The 18,048-nt window shown below is 37.8% G+C and overlaps 1 protein-coding gene across 3 annotated transcripts in view; it reads right to left on the bottom strand.

The window, feature by feature from the left end:
* The window catches only part of ARMC8 (armadillo repeat containing 8), a 94,657-nt gene that overhangs the window by 50,601 nt on the left and 26,008 nt on the right, over nucleotides 1-18,048 (bottom strand). For all 3 annotated transcript variants that reach the window (XM_046652843.1, XM_046652857.1, XM_046652850.1), the window contains 7 exons: nucleotides 13,388-13,459; nucleotides 11,773-11,915; nucleotides 11,571-11,668; nucleotides 7,787-7,879; nucleotides 2,514-2,594; nucleotides 276-351; nucleotides 89-179 (listed from right to left, as the gene is read on the bottom strand). In XM_046652843.1, coding sequence (XP_046508799.1) covers nucleotides 89-179; nucleotides 276-351; nucleotides 2,514-2,594; nucleotides 7,787-7,879; nucleotides 11,571-11,668; nucleotides 11,773-11,915; nucleotides 13,388-13,459 — 654 coding nt within the window. The remainder of the gene's footprint in view (nucleotides 1-88; nucleotides 180-275; nucleotides 352-2,513; nucleotides 2,595-7,786; nucleotides 7,880-11,570; nucleotides 11,669-11,772; nucleotides 11,916-13,387; nucleotides 13,460-18,048) is intronic.

Raw genomic sequence — 18,048 nt, 5'->3', positions numbered from 1 at the left:
GGGGGTTGGAAGTGAGCTAATTGGGCTGTCCAAAAATACTCTAAGATACTGATCAAGCACTGTCTTCCCACATTGTCTTGACTTTTACCATTTTGCTGATGTGAGCTGCATCTCAATAGGCTTATCTCTCTGCAACATCTTCACAAAAATTTGTGGTAACAATTCTCCATCAACCAAAACTAGAAATAAAACAAACAACAAGAATTAAGGAATTCTTTAAATCTACAAAGTTCATAAATTAAATCATGTAGGTGCCACTGAAAGTTCCAGCCTACCATTTACCAGGGTCATTGATACCTGGGGGTTTTCAAAAGCTAAAACTGAGAAGCATTTCAGTGCTTGCATTCGAACCTGTAAAAATAAATGAACAGATGAACAAAGCATTTATTTTAACTTTGCAAATATGAATTTTAACATCTCAGAATCTAAGCTCTTCTGAAGAAATAACTATTTAAATCTGCTTAAAGTACTAAAGGAAGGACTCAAGGGAATACAAATAATACTTGTTTATGTGAAAAGTACAGAAGTTAAAATCATAAAAAGTTAAAATTAATTTTGAAGTAGCAGAAAAGAAACACCATGAAGTAGCAACTAAAGTTGAAATAGAAAAATCTCTAATCAAATTTAAAAGAACACTGTACAAAATATAATGTTGGTAAGGCAAAGGGAACTTAATTAATTACCAACTGCCTTTCAAGTGGGGCACTTCTTCCCAAACCACAAACCAGAGAACTGAAGGGAAGACCAAAAAAAAAAAGAGACCACTCTTGCAGTTGTGTATGGGATGGTGATGCCGGGCAAAGAGAACAGAAGGAAAGGAGACAAAGTTACAACGAAAGTTTGAAAAGGACTAAACTAATTTCACTTTTTTTTTCTAATTTCACTTTTAAAACACCCATGAATTGTGCCACTAATTCTCAAAACTGGTTGACTGGTCCAGGATGATACCAAGGGCCCAAACGCTTGACCACATACAACATATTTTACAATCTGCAGGAGCTCCTATGAGAGCTGTGATTCTCCGTTCTTTCTGCTCAGTTTTCACTTCCAAGCCTGAGTCTGTAGATGATGTCATGTGGACCTGAGACTGGCCCAATAGGTAGCTGAGGTGTGGAGCAGCCCTGTCCCTCACCTGGGCAACGGTCTGCAGCACTAGCGTGTGCCCACAGGCAGAACTTAGAATATGTTAATGACACTCTGACAATGGAGCAAACCTTGACAAAGAGTAATGTTACCAAAAACTTTTTCCTTCTTATAGTAGATAAGGAAGTCTAGCGCTGAAATGAAAAGGAAAAATAGTAGAACAGCAGGGGAAATTAATGAAGCTAGAGGATAGAGAAGAAGGACAGTATATAGCCATCCCAACAACTGTTTGTTGATGTGCAAGTACTGACTGGTTCCAGCCTCTGCGTGGTACAGAGCAGAGGGAGTGGCTCTCAGTACATGATTCCTTCCCTTGCCTCTGGCTTGTTTCAAGCTGGTTCCATTCCCCGTTCCTATCCTTGTGAGCTCTTTACCACAACTGAACTTTCGACGTCTGAGGTAGGGAAAACATAAATATTAGGAGGCCCTACCTGCAATAAAGCTAAGGACCAAAAGAGTACACTGGGATCAGTGCAAGAGGATAGAAGACAAAAATCACTGCTTCTCTGCTCTACAGGAAATGCCCAGCATACCCAGCTCGAATGTTACACAAGAACAACAATATCCCAATATTTGCTACAACTGGTTAGTTGGACAATAATGAAATGACAGAAGTTTTAACTAAATGCCTGATAATATACTATGACGCTACTTACCTATACATAAAAGATAGTAAATTTAATTAACAAGTCTGAAAACCCTTGACTTTTAAACTTAAAATACAAAAGCATTTTTTTTTCCTGAGGAAGATTAGCCCTGAGCTGACACCTGTGCCAATCTTCCTCCAATTTATATGTGGGTTGATGCCATAGCATGGCTGACAAGTGGTGTAGGTCCATGCCTGGAATCTGAACCCATAAACCCAGGCTGCTGAAGCAGAGCGTGCTGAACTTAACCACTACGCCATGGAGCTGGCCCCAAGAACACATTTTAAGTGTTGTTGTACATGTGGGTATATGCTGTAAGCTGGAGTCACTGTGGCTAAATAAAGGTTTCAAATATGAAATCCAAAGTCTTTCCTGATACAGCAAGCCCTTGCTCCAACATACTTCAAAGCATCACCTCGCCTACAGCTTTGGCACTGAGACCTAACCAGAAGAGACTGTTGACAATAATAGGTGAAAAGCAATAGCAATTCATGCCACAACCATATCCTGAAAAAAATGGAAAGGCAAAGGTAGCTTTTTTTTTTTTTTAAAAGAGCATTCTGTAGATAAAACAATGCCCCACAACATTTTACTGATAAAATACTACTCTTGATTGTAATACTTATCAGAGAAGCAATAAAATATGTGGGCCTCTTTCTAGAGCAAGATTCTAGAAACCAAAAATAAAGTATAAAAATCCGGCCATAATTTTTAATATCTTACTTTGTAAGATACTGAGGTTAGTAGGTGAGCAATATTCTGAACTGCACCATGGTTAAATAAAATTGTTTGATGATCTGGACCCTGGAAGAAAAGAGAGTATAATAATGCATTAAGAAGAGTAAGGATTCATTCCAATAAAACACTTACTTAAATGTAGAAAATCACATTCACTACAAGGTAGAATTCTCAGTTACCCTTCTCTCACATAAACCCATCATAAAAAAGCAGGGTAGACTGTTTTCAGTCCTGTAAGGGGCTACCATATCTTACTTCATCCCAGTTCTGTAGAACTGCTGCCTCTTTACCTCCCCAAAACAAGAAAGGGGGCACAGAAGCTATCTGGACACAGGCTCTTTGCAATCTTAAACAGCACACCATCACAGCAACAGAACCACTATGAATTCTGCATTTCATGTGCACGCCCTTACCCTGTGCCCACAGCAAAGAGTGGAGTCATTCTTACAACTTAAGACTGATGAGATAGCCAGAAGAACTCTAAAACTAATTAACTGCAAGGGGACCTGGACCAGAGCCTAGGCTATCTCAACACATCAGAGAAGTCTGAGCAATGGATGGTGGGAACCACAACACTCTGTAACTGAGAAGTGAACAGGGTGTTCTTTTTTGTTTTTTTGTTTTTTTTGTGAGGAAGATTGTTGCTGAGCTAACATCTGTGCCAATCTTCCTCCATTTTGTATGTGGGACGCCACCACAGCATGGCTTGATGAGTGGTGTGTAGGACCATGCCCAAGATCCAAAGCTGTGAACCCCAGGCCGCCAAAACAGAGCACATGAACTTAACCACTATACCACTAGGCTGGCCCCTGAACAATCTGTTTTGATTTCTATCTCGCTTTTCCTCTTAAAATTATCACTTCTTAGAGGAGGAAGGTAAAGAAATAGGAAAATTCAGGTGTTTTATTTTTCATCAACTGTTTTCTACTAATCAATTTACTGAAGATCTTCAAAGTAGCAGAAGCTCAAGGTAAATGCAAGGCTTCAAATTTGCCGCAGTTCTTATTCATTTTATGTCCCACCCATCCACTTAAATAATGGAAAGTCAATTAAAACCAGGACAAGGATGGTATCTCATGCTTATCATTATTCAGAAGAGAAAACTGTAGCACCGAAAGGTAGGCTACCTGTCTAGGTTCACCAGCCCATTAATAGTCTAGAAAAAGAGCTCTCAAACCAATTTTTCCAACCCACTATTTAGCCAAGTAACAACTATCTTGCAGAGGCTTATTCTTTCTTGGACCAAAATATCATTTGAAGTGCGGAGATTAGCACTGACACTTCTGAATAATAAAACAGCCAATATTCTATTTTATGGGTAACAATCCCCTAAACATTTTATATACTATTAAAAAGGTCCTTTAAAAAAAACTTCAGCAATTTCTCTCTTAATTTCTACACTTTTTAAACTAACTTCTAATCTCTTATTTTTGATCACTATATAATATTCCACAGTTGACTCAGTCAAATCCTCATTACATATTTTACGTTGTTTCTAATGGTTCACTATTATAAACAGTGTTTTGTTGAACATTATTAAGGCTGCATCTCAGTGTAGTAACTTAGGGTATGAGGATAAATTCCGAGTATAACTGCTTGACATATTTATCACTACATATCCATCCAGAACAGTATAAACTTGGTTTTATAACTGAAAATACTGACATTCTCAGGACACAGGCTTAAGTGTGCTGTCTTCCTATCTCATCCTCATCCATGCATCTGCAGTTATAATTACAGGTCCTACTGACTGGGTCCTTGCTATTTGCTGGCATTGCTCTAAATGCTTTACTTCAATTGTCTCATTTGAAACATAAGCATCTCTGGCGTATTCATTATGAAGATAATGGTGGAGACCGTAATGGGGGAGTCAAGGAAAAGAAGGGTCTCCTAAGAATCTGATCCATTTTTTTCTTACCTAGTAACAAGTAGGTAACTAGAATAAATTGTGAAGATAAGCCTAAATTAGCCTCAGCAGACACGTCACCATACTAAGGGTTTTTGCCCTCCTTATGAATTTTAACATCCCAATTTAAATACCAGCAGTGCTCAGTGGGAATAACTGAGTAGGCAGGGTGCTGCCTCCATTCCTTATACCTCACTGTTCTTCCTTCTCTGCATTCAAGCAATTTGCTCCCTGGCTTTGAGGTAATCTAATACTAATAGACTATTTTATATTCTTCAAAATATTTTATACATACACAAATATATAAGTATATTCTTTCCCTTATTTTAACACAAATGGTAGAATATTATATATATACACACAAAAGGTTTATATATACAAATACTGTATACATATAAAATACTATATATAAATACTACATATACTATAAATGTATTTTACATGTATGTATATATACGTATGTGTGTGTGTATATACATATTGCTCTAAACCTTTTATTTCCTTTATAATGTATCTCAGAGATCATTCCTATCAGTACATAAGGAGCTTTCTCATTTCTTCTTTGGTCTTATTCCATTGTATCAATGTCCATACTTTAACCAGTACCCTATAGACATTTAGACTGTTTTCAGCCTTTTACAATTACAAACATCACTTCAATGAATATCCATGTGCATACATCTTTTTTCCCCTAAGAGCTAGATCACTTATGGAATGTCTTTACTGATGTTGTAAAGATCAATATATAAATGATGGTGAAAAGATCAACAACTTTCCAAACTTAACTATTCCCCACTGCTTACCAATGTTGTACTTTTTAATCCCTCAAATTCTTTGCCCCAAAGATTGCAGTAAACATTTGTTACAAAAGAAGCTCTTCTTCCTGTCTGTGGTCACATACAGGATTGTGGAAAAACAATTGCAAGAAAGGAATCAGTGGCTGAACCAACTAGAGAGAAGGAGCTGTCATTTAATTATCACATCTCTCTTTAGTCTCTCCAAACTGACCTGCATGGACCTGGGGTTAGTGAGGCTACATCCACAGAGTGGAAGCCCTCATGATCTTGAACTCCAAAATACAGGTCTCAGAAATCTGAGTCACTGCTGGAGAAGTGGCAACAATTTAGAAGCTAGAATTCCAATTAACTTTATTACTAGCCTTTTTTGCTGCTTACTAAGTCAGGGAGAGATTTTAAAGATATAATTCTGATTAGCTTATAACACAAATGCTTTAATAATCTCTCCTCTTTTTGTCTCCCCTCCTGAAACTATGTAAATTTACTTAACAGTGATACCAGTATATGCAAATTTGTGAATGAGTTTTAAAATTCTATTATGAATCTTATTTTGGGCCTATACGTAAAAGTGAACAACATGAAAATAAAAGGTTTTTATAATTAATCACAATACAGAGACCATCAGATCAGTTATTTTCAAAGATACATGATGTTTGAGTATCAGCAGAGAAATAAATATTGTATTTTAGGTTATTACTATTGTCACTGGGGTTTATAAATGCTATAATGTTTCCTGAAGTCTAGTTATATCTCAGAACACTTAAATTTAATCATTTAATTACAATAGTAAATGCTAATTATCAGGCTAAAAGAAAGCTGAGTTAAGGTGATTTTCTCTGATAAGATCTTTGGTTCTGTTACTGGCACGAGGGTGACTGCACATTCTTGCTCAGCAAAGTTTCCCTCCGGCAAAAGAACTAGTGATTTAATGGTATTCCTTTATCTATGCTTTCAGCTAAAACAGCACTGAGAAGTTTCAGATGAGCAAGCCTAAAAGGGTTGAGAAGTTTCTATGAGTAATTCTAAAAGCTATTTGGGTAACTTCAGGAATGGGATAATTCAAACTTCTCATAATTTGACATGAAGTAGTTATACTTGCAGGTCCAACTTTCAGTGCCCTTTGGGGATTACTGTGGTTATGACCAGCAGATGCTGTGTTCTCCAGAACTCAGGTATAGATGCTAAAAGATTTTTAATGAGACATAAAGTTCTGGAGTATCCTTCTCTACCCATCTGCCAGGGCTGGCCATAAGACATCATTTCATTGTTGGAAAATTCTAGATCCTATTAGTTCAGCTCATTTTTAGCGAATGCATTGCAACAAAGTTGTCATTTTCTCAAAGCCTTTCTTTGCCCATCTCAAAAGATTAAGGGATTGTTTGACATCCCTGGTCCTGTGAGCTGGCTTACACACTTGTCAAAGCAATGCAGGAAGAGAAACTTCAAGGATTTTTGAGAAAAATCTTAAATTCTAAATGTCTTAAATAGAATTGAATAGGCTGTGGTAATCAGCTAGGATGTGAGGGGTTTAAACTTTTAAATTATAATCTATAGATACTTTTCCTGGAACCAAGTGACTTAATTTTCATTTATTTGGGAAACTGTTCTAATCTCATAGGTCTGTGATCTTCCTAGTTTAGTACGTAGGTGTTCACTTCTCTTTCCCTTCTGTTCTGTAGTTCCCCAAACTCCTCACTTTGTGTCCGTATTATACACGATAGGTAGTTCAGTAACGCTGTCCTGGAAAAGCTACAGAATCATCAGAAGATAAACAATAATTTGGTCAGAAGTTAGCAAATGTGTAGAAATTATGAAAGACCTCAAATAATCACCCGTGGTCACCAAAAGAGTACACTAATACGTAAACTATGAAGCAAAATAAATAGTACTTCATGGCACTCTTCAGTTTAAGTTCGGGCCCTTTTAATAACAGAATTATTACAAAGATTACATCTTTGCAACAAAGAGCAAAGACGAATCTCTCACTTCTCCTTATAAGAGATCACTTAAAGCAATTTCCAGCAACGTGGAAACTGAGGGTGTGGGGAAAGAGTCATGATCACACACTGCTGGTAGCAGGATAAAATGGTACAACCCCTATAGGGACAAGATGTGGTCACATTACAAATGCACACTCTGACTCAGCAATTCTGTTTCTTATAAAATGTCTTACATACGAGGTATTTGTTGCAGCATTGTTTTGTAATATAAGACTGGAAACAAGCTAAATGTCCAACAATAGAGGACTGGTTAAATAAATTATTGTACATCTATACAGTAAAATACTATACGGCTGTTTATAAAAAAAGGAATGATGGAGCTCCTTATGTTCTGATACGGAATACCCTTCAAGATATGTCAAGTGAAAAATCCAAGGTGCAAAACAGTATGTAGGGTGAGTTACCATTTGTGTCAAAAAAAAAGGGCAGGGGAAATATATATATAGGACTGCTTATATATTTATAGATTATCTCTATGAGGATACACAAAGAAGGCACATTTCCCAAGGGCATATAAAATTTTACATTATAGAGAACATTTATTCTGGTTCTTACTTTACAGCAGTGTGAGAAGATCTGACAGATGTACTCCTGGGTGTAGCGGGACCTGCTGAGGAGCGCCATGAGGTGCGGTATCACTGTGGCATCCTGGAGTCCAAGGGAAGGAGAACACAGCAGTAAGGAACTCAGGTACAGTAAGTACATCTAACAAACTGTTTCCATGAGTAGGTATATATGCAAGCCTCTTATCTTAATGACAGTAAATCAAGTCTCTTTAAGGAACACAGCAAAACAAAAGCGACATGGCCATCAAAACTGTCTAGGCGAAGGACAAGGAGAGGGGCTTCAATGTTCATCCTCGATAAAACACAAGAACAGAAAATTCTCAATTTCTCTCCCATAAACAGGCTATATCCTCACAACAAAACAAAATCACTCAATAAAATCTGACAGAAATCTGTTCTGAAACAAAACGTGAGGAAACTAATAAGATACACAATAATATAGTAGTGTGTCGCTTAATGATGGGGTTATGTTCTAAGAAATGCGTCATTAAGCGATTTCATGGGTATGCTAACATCATAGAGTGTACTTCCACAAACCTAGATGGTTATAGCCTGCTACATACCTAGGCTATATGGTACTAATCTTATGGGACCACAGTTGTATATGTGATCCGTCGTCGACCAAAATGTTGTTATAAGGAGGAATTATTGTATAAAAATAAAACTTGACAATTCCGATCTCTGAGACGTTATTGTAAACATCAGTAACTAGTAAAAATCTCTCATAATGACTGTGGTTAGCTAATTTCAATCTTGACAAGACAATTCATATAGTAACAACTTCTCACTTGTAGTGTACTGCCTATTGCTGACACTTAGCAACATACATCATGGTACAGAAGAGAGAAGAATCTACCCAACATGCTGCAGGGCTCTCCAAGAACCTCCTTTTTCTTAGAGTGCAAAAGGAATTAAAAGTCGAAAGAAGATTTGGCCTGAACCACAGACGGAAAAGGAAACTTAGCTCAAGCCTCCTAGCCTAACGCTGTCACGAGTCCTAGAGCTATGATTCTCAAGTTTGAATGTGCACGTAAATTCGCAGAGGATATTCTTTATGTACCGATTCTGATTCTGTAGGTTTGGAGTAGGACCTAAGACTCTGCATTCGAAGTAGCGCCCAAATGAGGCTGATGCTGCTGGTCCATAGACCACACTTCGACAAAAGACAACAGAGGGCAAGGAAGGAAACTTAAAAGAATACCACTGTTGGGATGAACAAGATTCGGGGTTTCCCTTAGAAAGAGAAGAATGTCCAAGATATAAAAAAGCTAAGTAGGAAAAGAGAAGGCTGTTGATTCCCTACATACAGAATCTTTTCCTCCTGCTTGTTAATATAACCCTCTGTGTTGTCACAAGCAGTTTAAAAACAAAATGAAAAACTTAGAAAACCTCAAAGAAAGTCAGGTACTATATGCCTAGAAAGAAAAGGAGGAGAGAAGATGAGAATATCAAGTACAGATGTGTTTTACGGGTTTGGGGGGACAGTGGTTCCATTGGCAGAAGACGGAAGTAGGTAGCAGCTCAGAGAGACCAAGCAATCGAGAGGAAGATAAATAAGCCTATTAGGCTCCTAAAGCTACTTTCACCTCTTTCCTTTCCTCATTGCTCTCTCACTCTGTTTTCCTGTCACAACAGACCCTGTCCCTTTTCTTCACACCTGCCCGCTTTCTGCCAATTGTGTTATATATCTGCAGTCTACAATTGATTAAAGAAGGCAAAGAACAGTTACATAATTTGCCCAAAGCCACCCATCTGATAAACAGGATTTCAGCTACACATCTTGCCTTCTTCCAACTCGACTGCCCTGTCTTTGGTTTAGTGCCTGAGCTGCGATGGCAGCTGGCCTCTATAAAATCCAAGTCACAGCCGTCAGGTAATTACACTGAAACGCTACTCTCTGTCATTATCCTGTCCAACACCTTTCACGGATTCTCCATTGTCTCTGAGGCATAAAATTGAGATGTTTCATAATTTAGACATTCTCACTGTGAAAGTCACTTAATGTCCCTGGGTCTTAATTTTTCTCATGTAAAAAAGTTAAGTTGGCATAGATCAGAGTTTTCCAAATTTTGCACCATGACCCATTAGTGAGTGATGAAATCAGTTTAGAGTGAGAAGACGGAGTTAAAACAGCTAGCCAAGATCAATTTCTCCCCCTATTACTGGGCTAGGGGTTGGGGAGAGACTTCTAGAGTAAAGAAGACAAGTGAGTGGCTTAATCTCTTTTAAACATAACAACAGGATCTTCAGGAAACAGACTGATATTTACTAGGAGGAGAGTCCTTCTCTGTGGAATGCTTTGAGGAGGATGTTCGCCATTTAGGACTGCTTACCGTAAACTGGTGGCTCTCAAAGAGTGGTCCATGGACCAGTAGCATCTGAGTTACCTGGAAACTTATTAGAAATGCAAATTCTCAGGCCCCACCCTAGACTTACTGCATCAGAAACTCTGGAGGTAAGGTCCAGCAATCTGTGTTTAACAAACCCTCCAGATATTTCTGGTGCATGCTCAAGTTTGAGAACCACTGTAGTAAACAATCTAGGAATGTATGAGGCATGGCTCCCTGAAGAATATCGCTGAGATGTAAAGAATGTCCCTGAGGTATAACATTGAGACGTTTCCTAATTTAGAGCCTCCTTGCTGTGTGAGGTGACCCACAGACCTCACTTACAGACCTTCTGTATCATTATGCGCCAGAGGAGTGTGTGTCTGATTTGGGAAGGATGGACTACAGAGCCACATGACATGTCCGCTCTCCCTGCTTGCTTTGCCTACACCTCTTGATTGCTTATATTCTTGAAATATTTATAAAGCATGATTCTGGACAAGATCCCTGATTCAGATGTGTCCAATTTGACATTCTGATTCTTTGTGTTAGCTCAGAGAATCACTATCAGAATTTCTTTTTCTTAATGAAAAAGGATAGAATAGAAACCAGAGGGCATAATATTTGTGGAACTGTTTTGTGAAGACTGTCTCAGGATCCTCTCTCTCTCACAAACACACACACACAAATTCACATATACTCATAGTGTGGCAATGGAAAATATATTTCTTACTGTGGACTGTGGATAAGAGTGTTTGAAAATATTGGCCTGGATAATTTTCATTAAGGAAGTGCCATGCAATCAATAGATAATAATATCCCCTTCTAATCCCTGAGGTTTTTGAAAACCACTGAATGACTCCAAAGATCTTTGGATTCTCTCACATGTATTTTCTGCTTGCAGCCTGACAAGTAAGCCTCTTGCAAACTGGTTCTCATTCATCTTTCCAGTTGAAACTAACACTGATGCCCTTCCTATAACAGATTATTCTGCCCACCGTCCTGCATATTTTCTCTTACATAAATCTTTCCTAGACTGGTCTCTTTCGTTTCCACTTCTTTAAATCTTATCCATTATTCAAGAACCAGGTCAAATTCTAGCCTCTCTAGAAAGCTTTCTCTGCTGGATTTAACCCAGAGTGAGTGGAACTCTCTATCACTCATTTGGCAGTAAATATACTGGCTTAATTTGTATATATTAAGAGATCAAAATGGGTCTTTTTTTTAAAAAAAAAAAACAGCTTATAAATTCCTCAAGATCTGAGACTTTCACTTCTTTACAAAGCCTAGAACATGTGATATTTGCCAATCAGCAAGAACTCAAATACTTCTTGAGACTTTTCTATAACATAACACAGTTATGATGAGTTTTGAGATGCTATAAGCAAATTAGAAGTACGCTGTTAGTGAACTGTAAGTGACGACTCAAAAACATCTAAAACTCACTGTATACAGTAGCTCCTCTGGAGTGACGGGGCTGGTGAAGATGGTACGCAGGCATCGGAGGCAAGCTTCAATGAACTTCAGGTCTGGGGATAGCAGTCCTATTAATAGAAAACAGATTTGAGACTCATCCTTTCAACTAGTATTTAAAACACTGCAAACTGATTCTAATTTTTACTTGTACAAAAATGACATCCCTACATACCTTGCAGTAAGGCAGGGATAATATGGCAATCTAGTAGAGACTTGACATTGTTTTCAGTACCCATAGCAAGACTTCCCAATACCACTGCACATTCAGTTTTCAGCTCTGTGCTTGAGGTTTCTTGCTGAAGCAAGTACAATAATCTAAAAAGAAGGAACTTGATAAACAGAAGAGACTAAAAAACTTAACCAAAGTAAATTAGCTAAAATTAATGTGATAGAAAAAGGCTACCAGTACATTCCACATACTAAAAATATGGTTGGTGAGCTTATGGAGTGCTAGGAAATGGTCATTTGTTTATATCAGCTGCTAATTTAATAAAAGAATATGTAAATATTTATAAAGCATGATTCTGGACAAGATCCCTGATTCGGATGTGTCCAATTTGACATTCTGCTTCTTTGTGTTAGCTCAGAGAATCACTACCAGAAAATCTAGAAGAGATATTCTCCATTTTGAGCAAAAGAACTATCATATCATCTCAGAGTTTATCAGAACTGTATATCTGAACGTTGTCCACAAGTGGTCTCTGTAGAAACAGCACCACAGTTCATGCGATCTGCCACTTCAGGATATGAAGACTCCCAATGCCAAGTGCTGCTGGATCTTAAATTCAGACCAGAAATGGACCTTGAACATCCAGAGCCGTTATTCAGAGATCAGAGAGGTCTAGCCTAGAGGGAGTACTCAAAGTCCTACGCAGCTCTTCAAGCATGGGAAGCTCTCTTCTTTCTCCAGCTCTCCCATTCGGGTAATCAGGAGCTCCTTCATTTCTACTCCAGTCCAGCCTGCCAAACGACTACTCCCCAAACTCTAACCACCTACCACCAGTGACCATCTCCCTCATGTTCCCTAAAGCATATTTATATAACACTAATCTCCTAAGAAAGGTGGCTGAGAGCTTTACAGTTACCAAAGTATAAATTTGAGGTCGGTTATGATAAAAACTATAAAACCATTAATCTTGTATCAGATAGAAAAGAAGAAAGAGAAGAGAAAAAAACAAAACATTAAAAAATTCTGAGTGAAAAACATAGCAATTTTACATAAAACTTAGCTCTGAGTAGCAAAGGCAGAGAGAAAGTTATACAACTGCCACTCTCTTCCAAAAGGAAGCTTATTAGGTCATCAGAAGAAATCTAACTTCTATGTTAACTTAAAAAACAACAAATTTTAAAAATTAGAAATTAAAAAAAGAAAAGCAGAATTAAAAACCAAGCAGTTTTTTTATTTTTTTAATTCAAAAGGGTTTTAAGAATCCTAAGAAATTATAATCCAATCATATAAAAACTGTCAGGGCTCTCAGGAGATAGGGAAGAAAGAACCAGGCTGGTGCACACAGCCTGTCCACCCAAGATATCCTTTTACTGCAGGGTCAAGGATCTTCCTGAATTTATAAAAAGTATTAATGCATTCACTTCATATTTCACCCTCTGGTACTTTAATTTTTTTTTTAGAGACGCATCATATAAGTCAAAGTATTTATTTAAAAAATTAAGAGGCTTTTCAAAAATAGGATAGACCATATAGAAAAAAGATGAGTCTTAAGGTTAAGAATGAGAAGTACATTAGAAACTTAGTATGAATAGCAGAAAGGAGATGATAGCAAACATACCTTGGAACAGCTCCTAAAACAATGAGGTTGGCTTTCTGCTTGTTGTTTCCAATTACAGCATTTTTCATGTCTCTGAATTCAGGGGAAGAGAAAAGAGTAAGGTATGTTGAGACATCACAGAAAAATCAAAGATCAAGTCATTCCACTTCATCTTTATTATGCAACATCTTGGATTGGCAAGTGCAGAAACCAGTGAGTAACCAGTGACCCTTTCTCACCCGGAGTGCCAAGGAGAAGGGAGAGCAATAGGTGCTGAGTGAGCCCGGGGGCTGTAAAACAGGAGAGTATTGGATTGGGCGAAGTGGGAGACCCCTGAGTACTGGTAAAAGACTTCCAATACAAAGAAAGTTGAGTTCTTCAAAAAAGGCCACTAATCCTTTGAACATAAAGAAATATAGGACACCTTCTCACTCACAGCTCTGGGAGTGGGGAGTGAAAGAAACCAGCTGACAGAATGGATCTGAACTTTGTTTCAGGGACTATGACTTTGTTCACTTTTTCCTCTTTTTCTGACTTCTTTTGGACCGAATATTTCTCATGATTCCATTTTATCTCCTTTATTGTCTTATCAGCTGTATTTCTTTGGGTTTTGTTTTGTTGTTTTTTAGTGGCTGCTTTACAATCTACAATATGCATCTTTTAACTTATCACAGTCAATCTTCAAGGGATGCTATCCTATTTCAAGTATATTGTAAGAGCCTTGCAAGTATATACTTCCATTTCTCCAACCATTCTTTGTGCTGCTACTGTTATACATCTTATTTTTAAATTAGTTAGAAACAACATAATATATTGTTACTATTTTTGCTTAAGCAGCCAATTATCTTTTAAGGAGATTAAAAAATAAGAAAAAATAGTTTATATTTCTCATATTTTCCAGTATTTTTTATTCTAGCTACACTCAGACCTTTGCTTCATCAGGAATAAAACTCTACTCCATAATAAGAGTATCTCTATCAATGACCAATTGGTTCACAAACACGTGGTTGGTCCCAAAGGGCAAGTAGAGAAAATAAATAGCTCAAAATAAACCTAGTGTTACTAAGAAAATCTTTAATAAAAGATACTTACCCAAATAGGTCAGTAGTGCTATCTCAATAGAGAACACCAGAACCCTATGTGATTCTACATAGCAGTGGTTCTCAAAGTGGGGAAGAAGGTATTACAGCCCCCCAGGGGCATTTCAGAAGTTTATGAGAGTGTTTGGAAATTTCTGACCATAGTTTTACAAATAGACGGCATTTCTTGCATAGTTTTAAAGAAAACCATGTTTTTCAGTATTGTATCTGCCCTGTAAATAAAAGGGAGGTTATAATTTTTATTAAAAGTTATTTCATTTTGGAAAATCAGATTGCCAGCACTGTGGCACTCATGGTATTTGAGTCACTGATACCAGACACCATCAGCCCCCATCTGCAGCTCCCTGCACGCATACTACTTCATTACGTTTTCTAATGTAGTCACATCTAAGCATTTACATACTATAAATTATCTTCTTTCTAAAAATTTTATCCTTTATGTTATAAGCAGGGAAGACATTATATTATTTTTGGAGTTATCTATGTGAGTAGGTTATATTATTATGGATTTAATTTCAGCAGGGGGCGTTTCAAAATATTTATAAGGGGAAGTCATGTCTGACAGCATTAAGACCACTGCCATAGAAGCTCAAAGTTCTTAGCACCCATTTCTTTCCTACCCCAGAGTAAATTCCCCTAGATACTCATCCAGCAACTCTTTTGACTTCCCCTTTTTAGGTGTCAGAGCTCTACAATACACAGGAATTTTTTGCCAACCTTCAAAGTTACAATCCTGAAAAAGTTCTATAGTTGGCAAACCACAATCTTGTAGAAAGTGGAGTGGAAAACAGAGGGGGGAAAAGTTACTTAAAAAATCAACAACTACATGTTATAGTCAGCATGTATTTCCAATACCAACCAAATTCACTGGCAATAACTACAATACCCTTCTCTTCAATTATCTTCTTCAATGAGTGCAGAAAAATATGGCTATGATGTAGTAGTGACCTGCTGAAAGCTGATTCTCCTCACAAGTTTCTGAATAGCATTTTCACAAGTCTTGAGCCAAACACTGTACCTGACTAGTCTTCTTCCATTAGCTCAGTGCCTGAGGGTAGGTCTATTCTTCAAGGCCTGACTTCTCTCTGTAACCTATCTCTCAGATCTTCCACATAGTTTACGGGGGTAAGTAGGAGTATTTTTTTATGGGGACTAAACAGAATGAAGTTTACTAAGGTTTTTACCAAGTTCTGATACCTGATTATAAAATTATGTGATATCAAAGCCTCATTTAGCAAGGCATAGTTGGTGAGGGGCTGTACATCTAGGCTCCTGCCTCCTTATGGATGCCTGCTGTTTTCTTAGAGACTCACTTCCCAATCATCAGCTTATAGACCCTAACCTAGCAGTGTGTCATTTACTTTCATCTTATTCCCTTCTCTTACTGTGTTCTGCCTACAAATGTGCACATTCATTTGTCCAGCAGCTATGTATTGAGAGTCTGTTTTGTGCCAGGTGCCATTCTAGATGCTATCTCTATTCTGGAACTCTCAACCGCAATATTTTCCCAGATTTCTCCTCATTCTTCCTAAACTAAGCAGAAGTGAGGTGTACCCATGTTACCTTACAAATACATTTCAAATATCCAAAACCATGCCAAAGTAAATGTTTTTATAGACAAAAGCAAATAAAAACCCCTCCAAAACCAACTGTCCAGTTCTCTTAATGGTTCATAAAAAGGACATGAAGGAGGCAGCCAGTAGTTATAGAGTAGATGCAGACTAAAGAGAACACAATTAATAAAATGGACCAATATCTAAAGAAAACAATTCTTGCGCTAGCTGTAATAAGTAAAATATATCTATGCTAGATAAGGAAGAAGAGATGTTAATGACCAGCAAATAAATTCTATTCAGCTGTTACTAGAAAGGGATACTATAAGATCATTTCCAGGAAAGAGTTGAAGCCTAAAGAGATGATAACCGCATACAGCGATCTTTAGTAGATCTAAGTACAGCATAGGATTCAATTTCAGAGGCAACCAGATGAAGCTTCTTTCAGTTCCCAGAGTGTAGCCATTCTCTCATCTCCTTATCACCTCCTCCATACTTTTCCCTGGCTAACTTTATTCATCTTTCAGGTCTGAGCTTAGAGGCCAACGTCACTTCTTCCAGGAAGCATGCCCTGACAACTCCCAGGTCTGGGTAGGTGTCCTTCCTAGGTGCCCTCTATCATAGCACACTCATTACTTTGTTAGGATAGAAGTCTGTCCTCCTCTTGAGAGGCAAGAAAGCCAGTCTGACCTGAACTTTCAGAGAAGTTACTATTAATAGATCACAAAACGTACCATATAGAAATCCATATCTTTGTAAAATGCAAACTCACAACTATCATACAAGATGGGAGCACAGTAAAACTATGCAAGGTTTATATATTGCCTTAAAGTTTACAAAGCACTCCATATCCATGATTTCATTTAATCTTCATCACAACCTTGAGTAATATTAACCCCATTTTACAGAAAAGGAAGCTAAGACTCAGGTTTGGGGCTTTCTCAGAGGCTCACATTAAATGACAGATCCAGTCTCAATCTATGTCTTTTATGCCAAGTGTTTTTTCCATTACTTCCAGCATATCAGGCATTCAGAACAATCAATCAAAAAGACAAAAGAATTCAGGAAATGTATTTCCTTTTTCCTTCTGTGTTTCAATTTTACATTTTTATACAAAATAAAAGTATTTCTAACTTTCAGTCAAAGACATCCTTTTTCCAGTAGATCAAAGGACTTTTAACGTTGGGGCTGGTGGGGGGGGAATGCCCTACTTATATACTACTGAAATTCAACAATTAGTTTTTGAGCTCAGCACTGTGCTAGACTCTATGAAGGATATAAAAGCATCACATAATGGGATATCTGACCTGAAGAGTTTACAATCTCCTTAGGGAGACAAAAATAACACTAACAAGGTAAAGCAGTGCTATATTATAAACTGAGTGCTTCCAGGACTGAGAAAAGTAGACAATAAGACAAGCTTAACAAGTTCTAAGGCAATGGGAGGAACTAAGATGAACCTTAGAAAATGCCCAGGATTTGGCTAAGTAGATGGGGAGGGCAAAAAGAAAAGCCATTCATAGAAGACCGTACTGGAAATGAATATGGCATGTTTCTGAGGCGGCACCAGGAGCCTGGACTGAAAAGAAGGTTTCCTTTACGGTGGCATTGGACATAAAGTCAGGAGAGTGATAGGGAGAAGAGACAAACTAAAGGGGGATGGATTAAGGAGCAATCATGTTTTTGATGAGAAAAAGGACATGAAGGAAGCAGGGCTAAGGAAAATAAATTGAGAGCGGAATGGATTGGAATGCAGATAATACTAAGGTCAAGAGAGGCAACTAAATGGCTGATGCCCTTCCTTTGTGGTCCCAACACCCACTGTGCTTATCATTAGCATAGCTGTACCAATCAAACTGTAACGGGTTGTCTCTTCTCTTATCTGTCTCCTCCATTAGACTTTCAGATCCTCTAGAGCAGTGACTACATTATTCATCCTCCCACACTAGCACTGTGCCTAGCACCTGGTAGGCACTCGATAAATGTTTGTTGAAGGAATTAATCATTCCATTCAGGTATCTGGTTATGT

This window comes from Equus quagga, chromosome 1 (genome assembly GCF_021613505.1).
Source record: "Equus quagga isolate Etosha38 chromosome 1, UCLA_HA_Equagga_1.0, whole genome shotgun sequence".
Classification (NCBI taxonomy): domain Eukaryota; kingdom Metazoa; phylum Chordata; class Mammalia; order Perissodactyla; family Equidae; genus Equus; species Equus quagga.
This window is presented reverse-complemented; position numbering and strand designations above follow the sequence as displayed.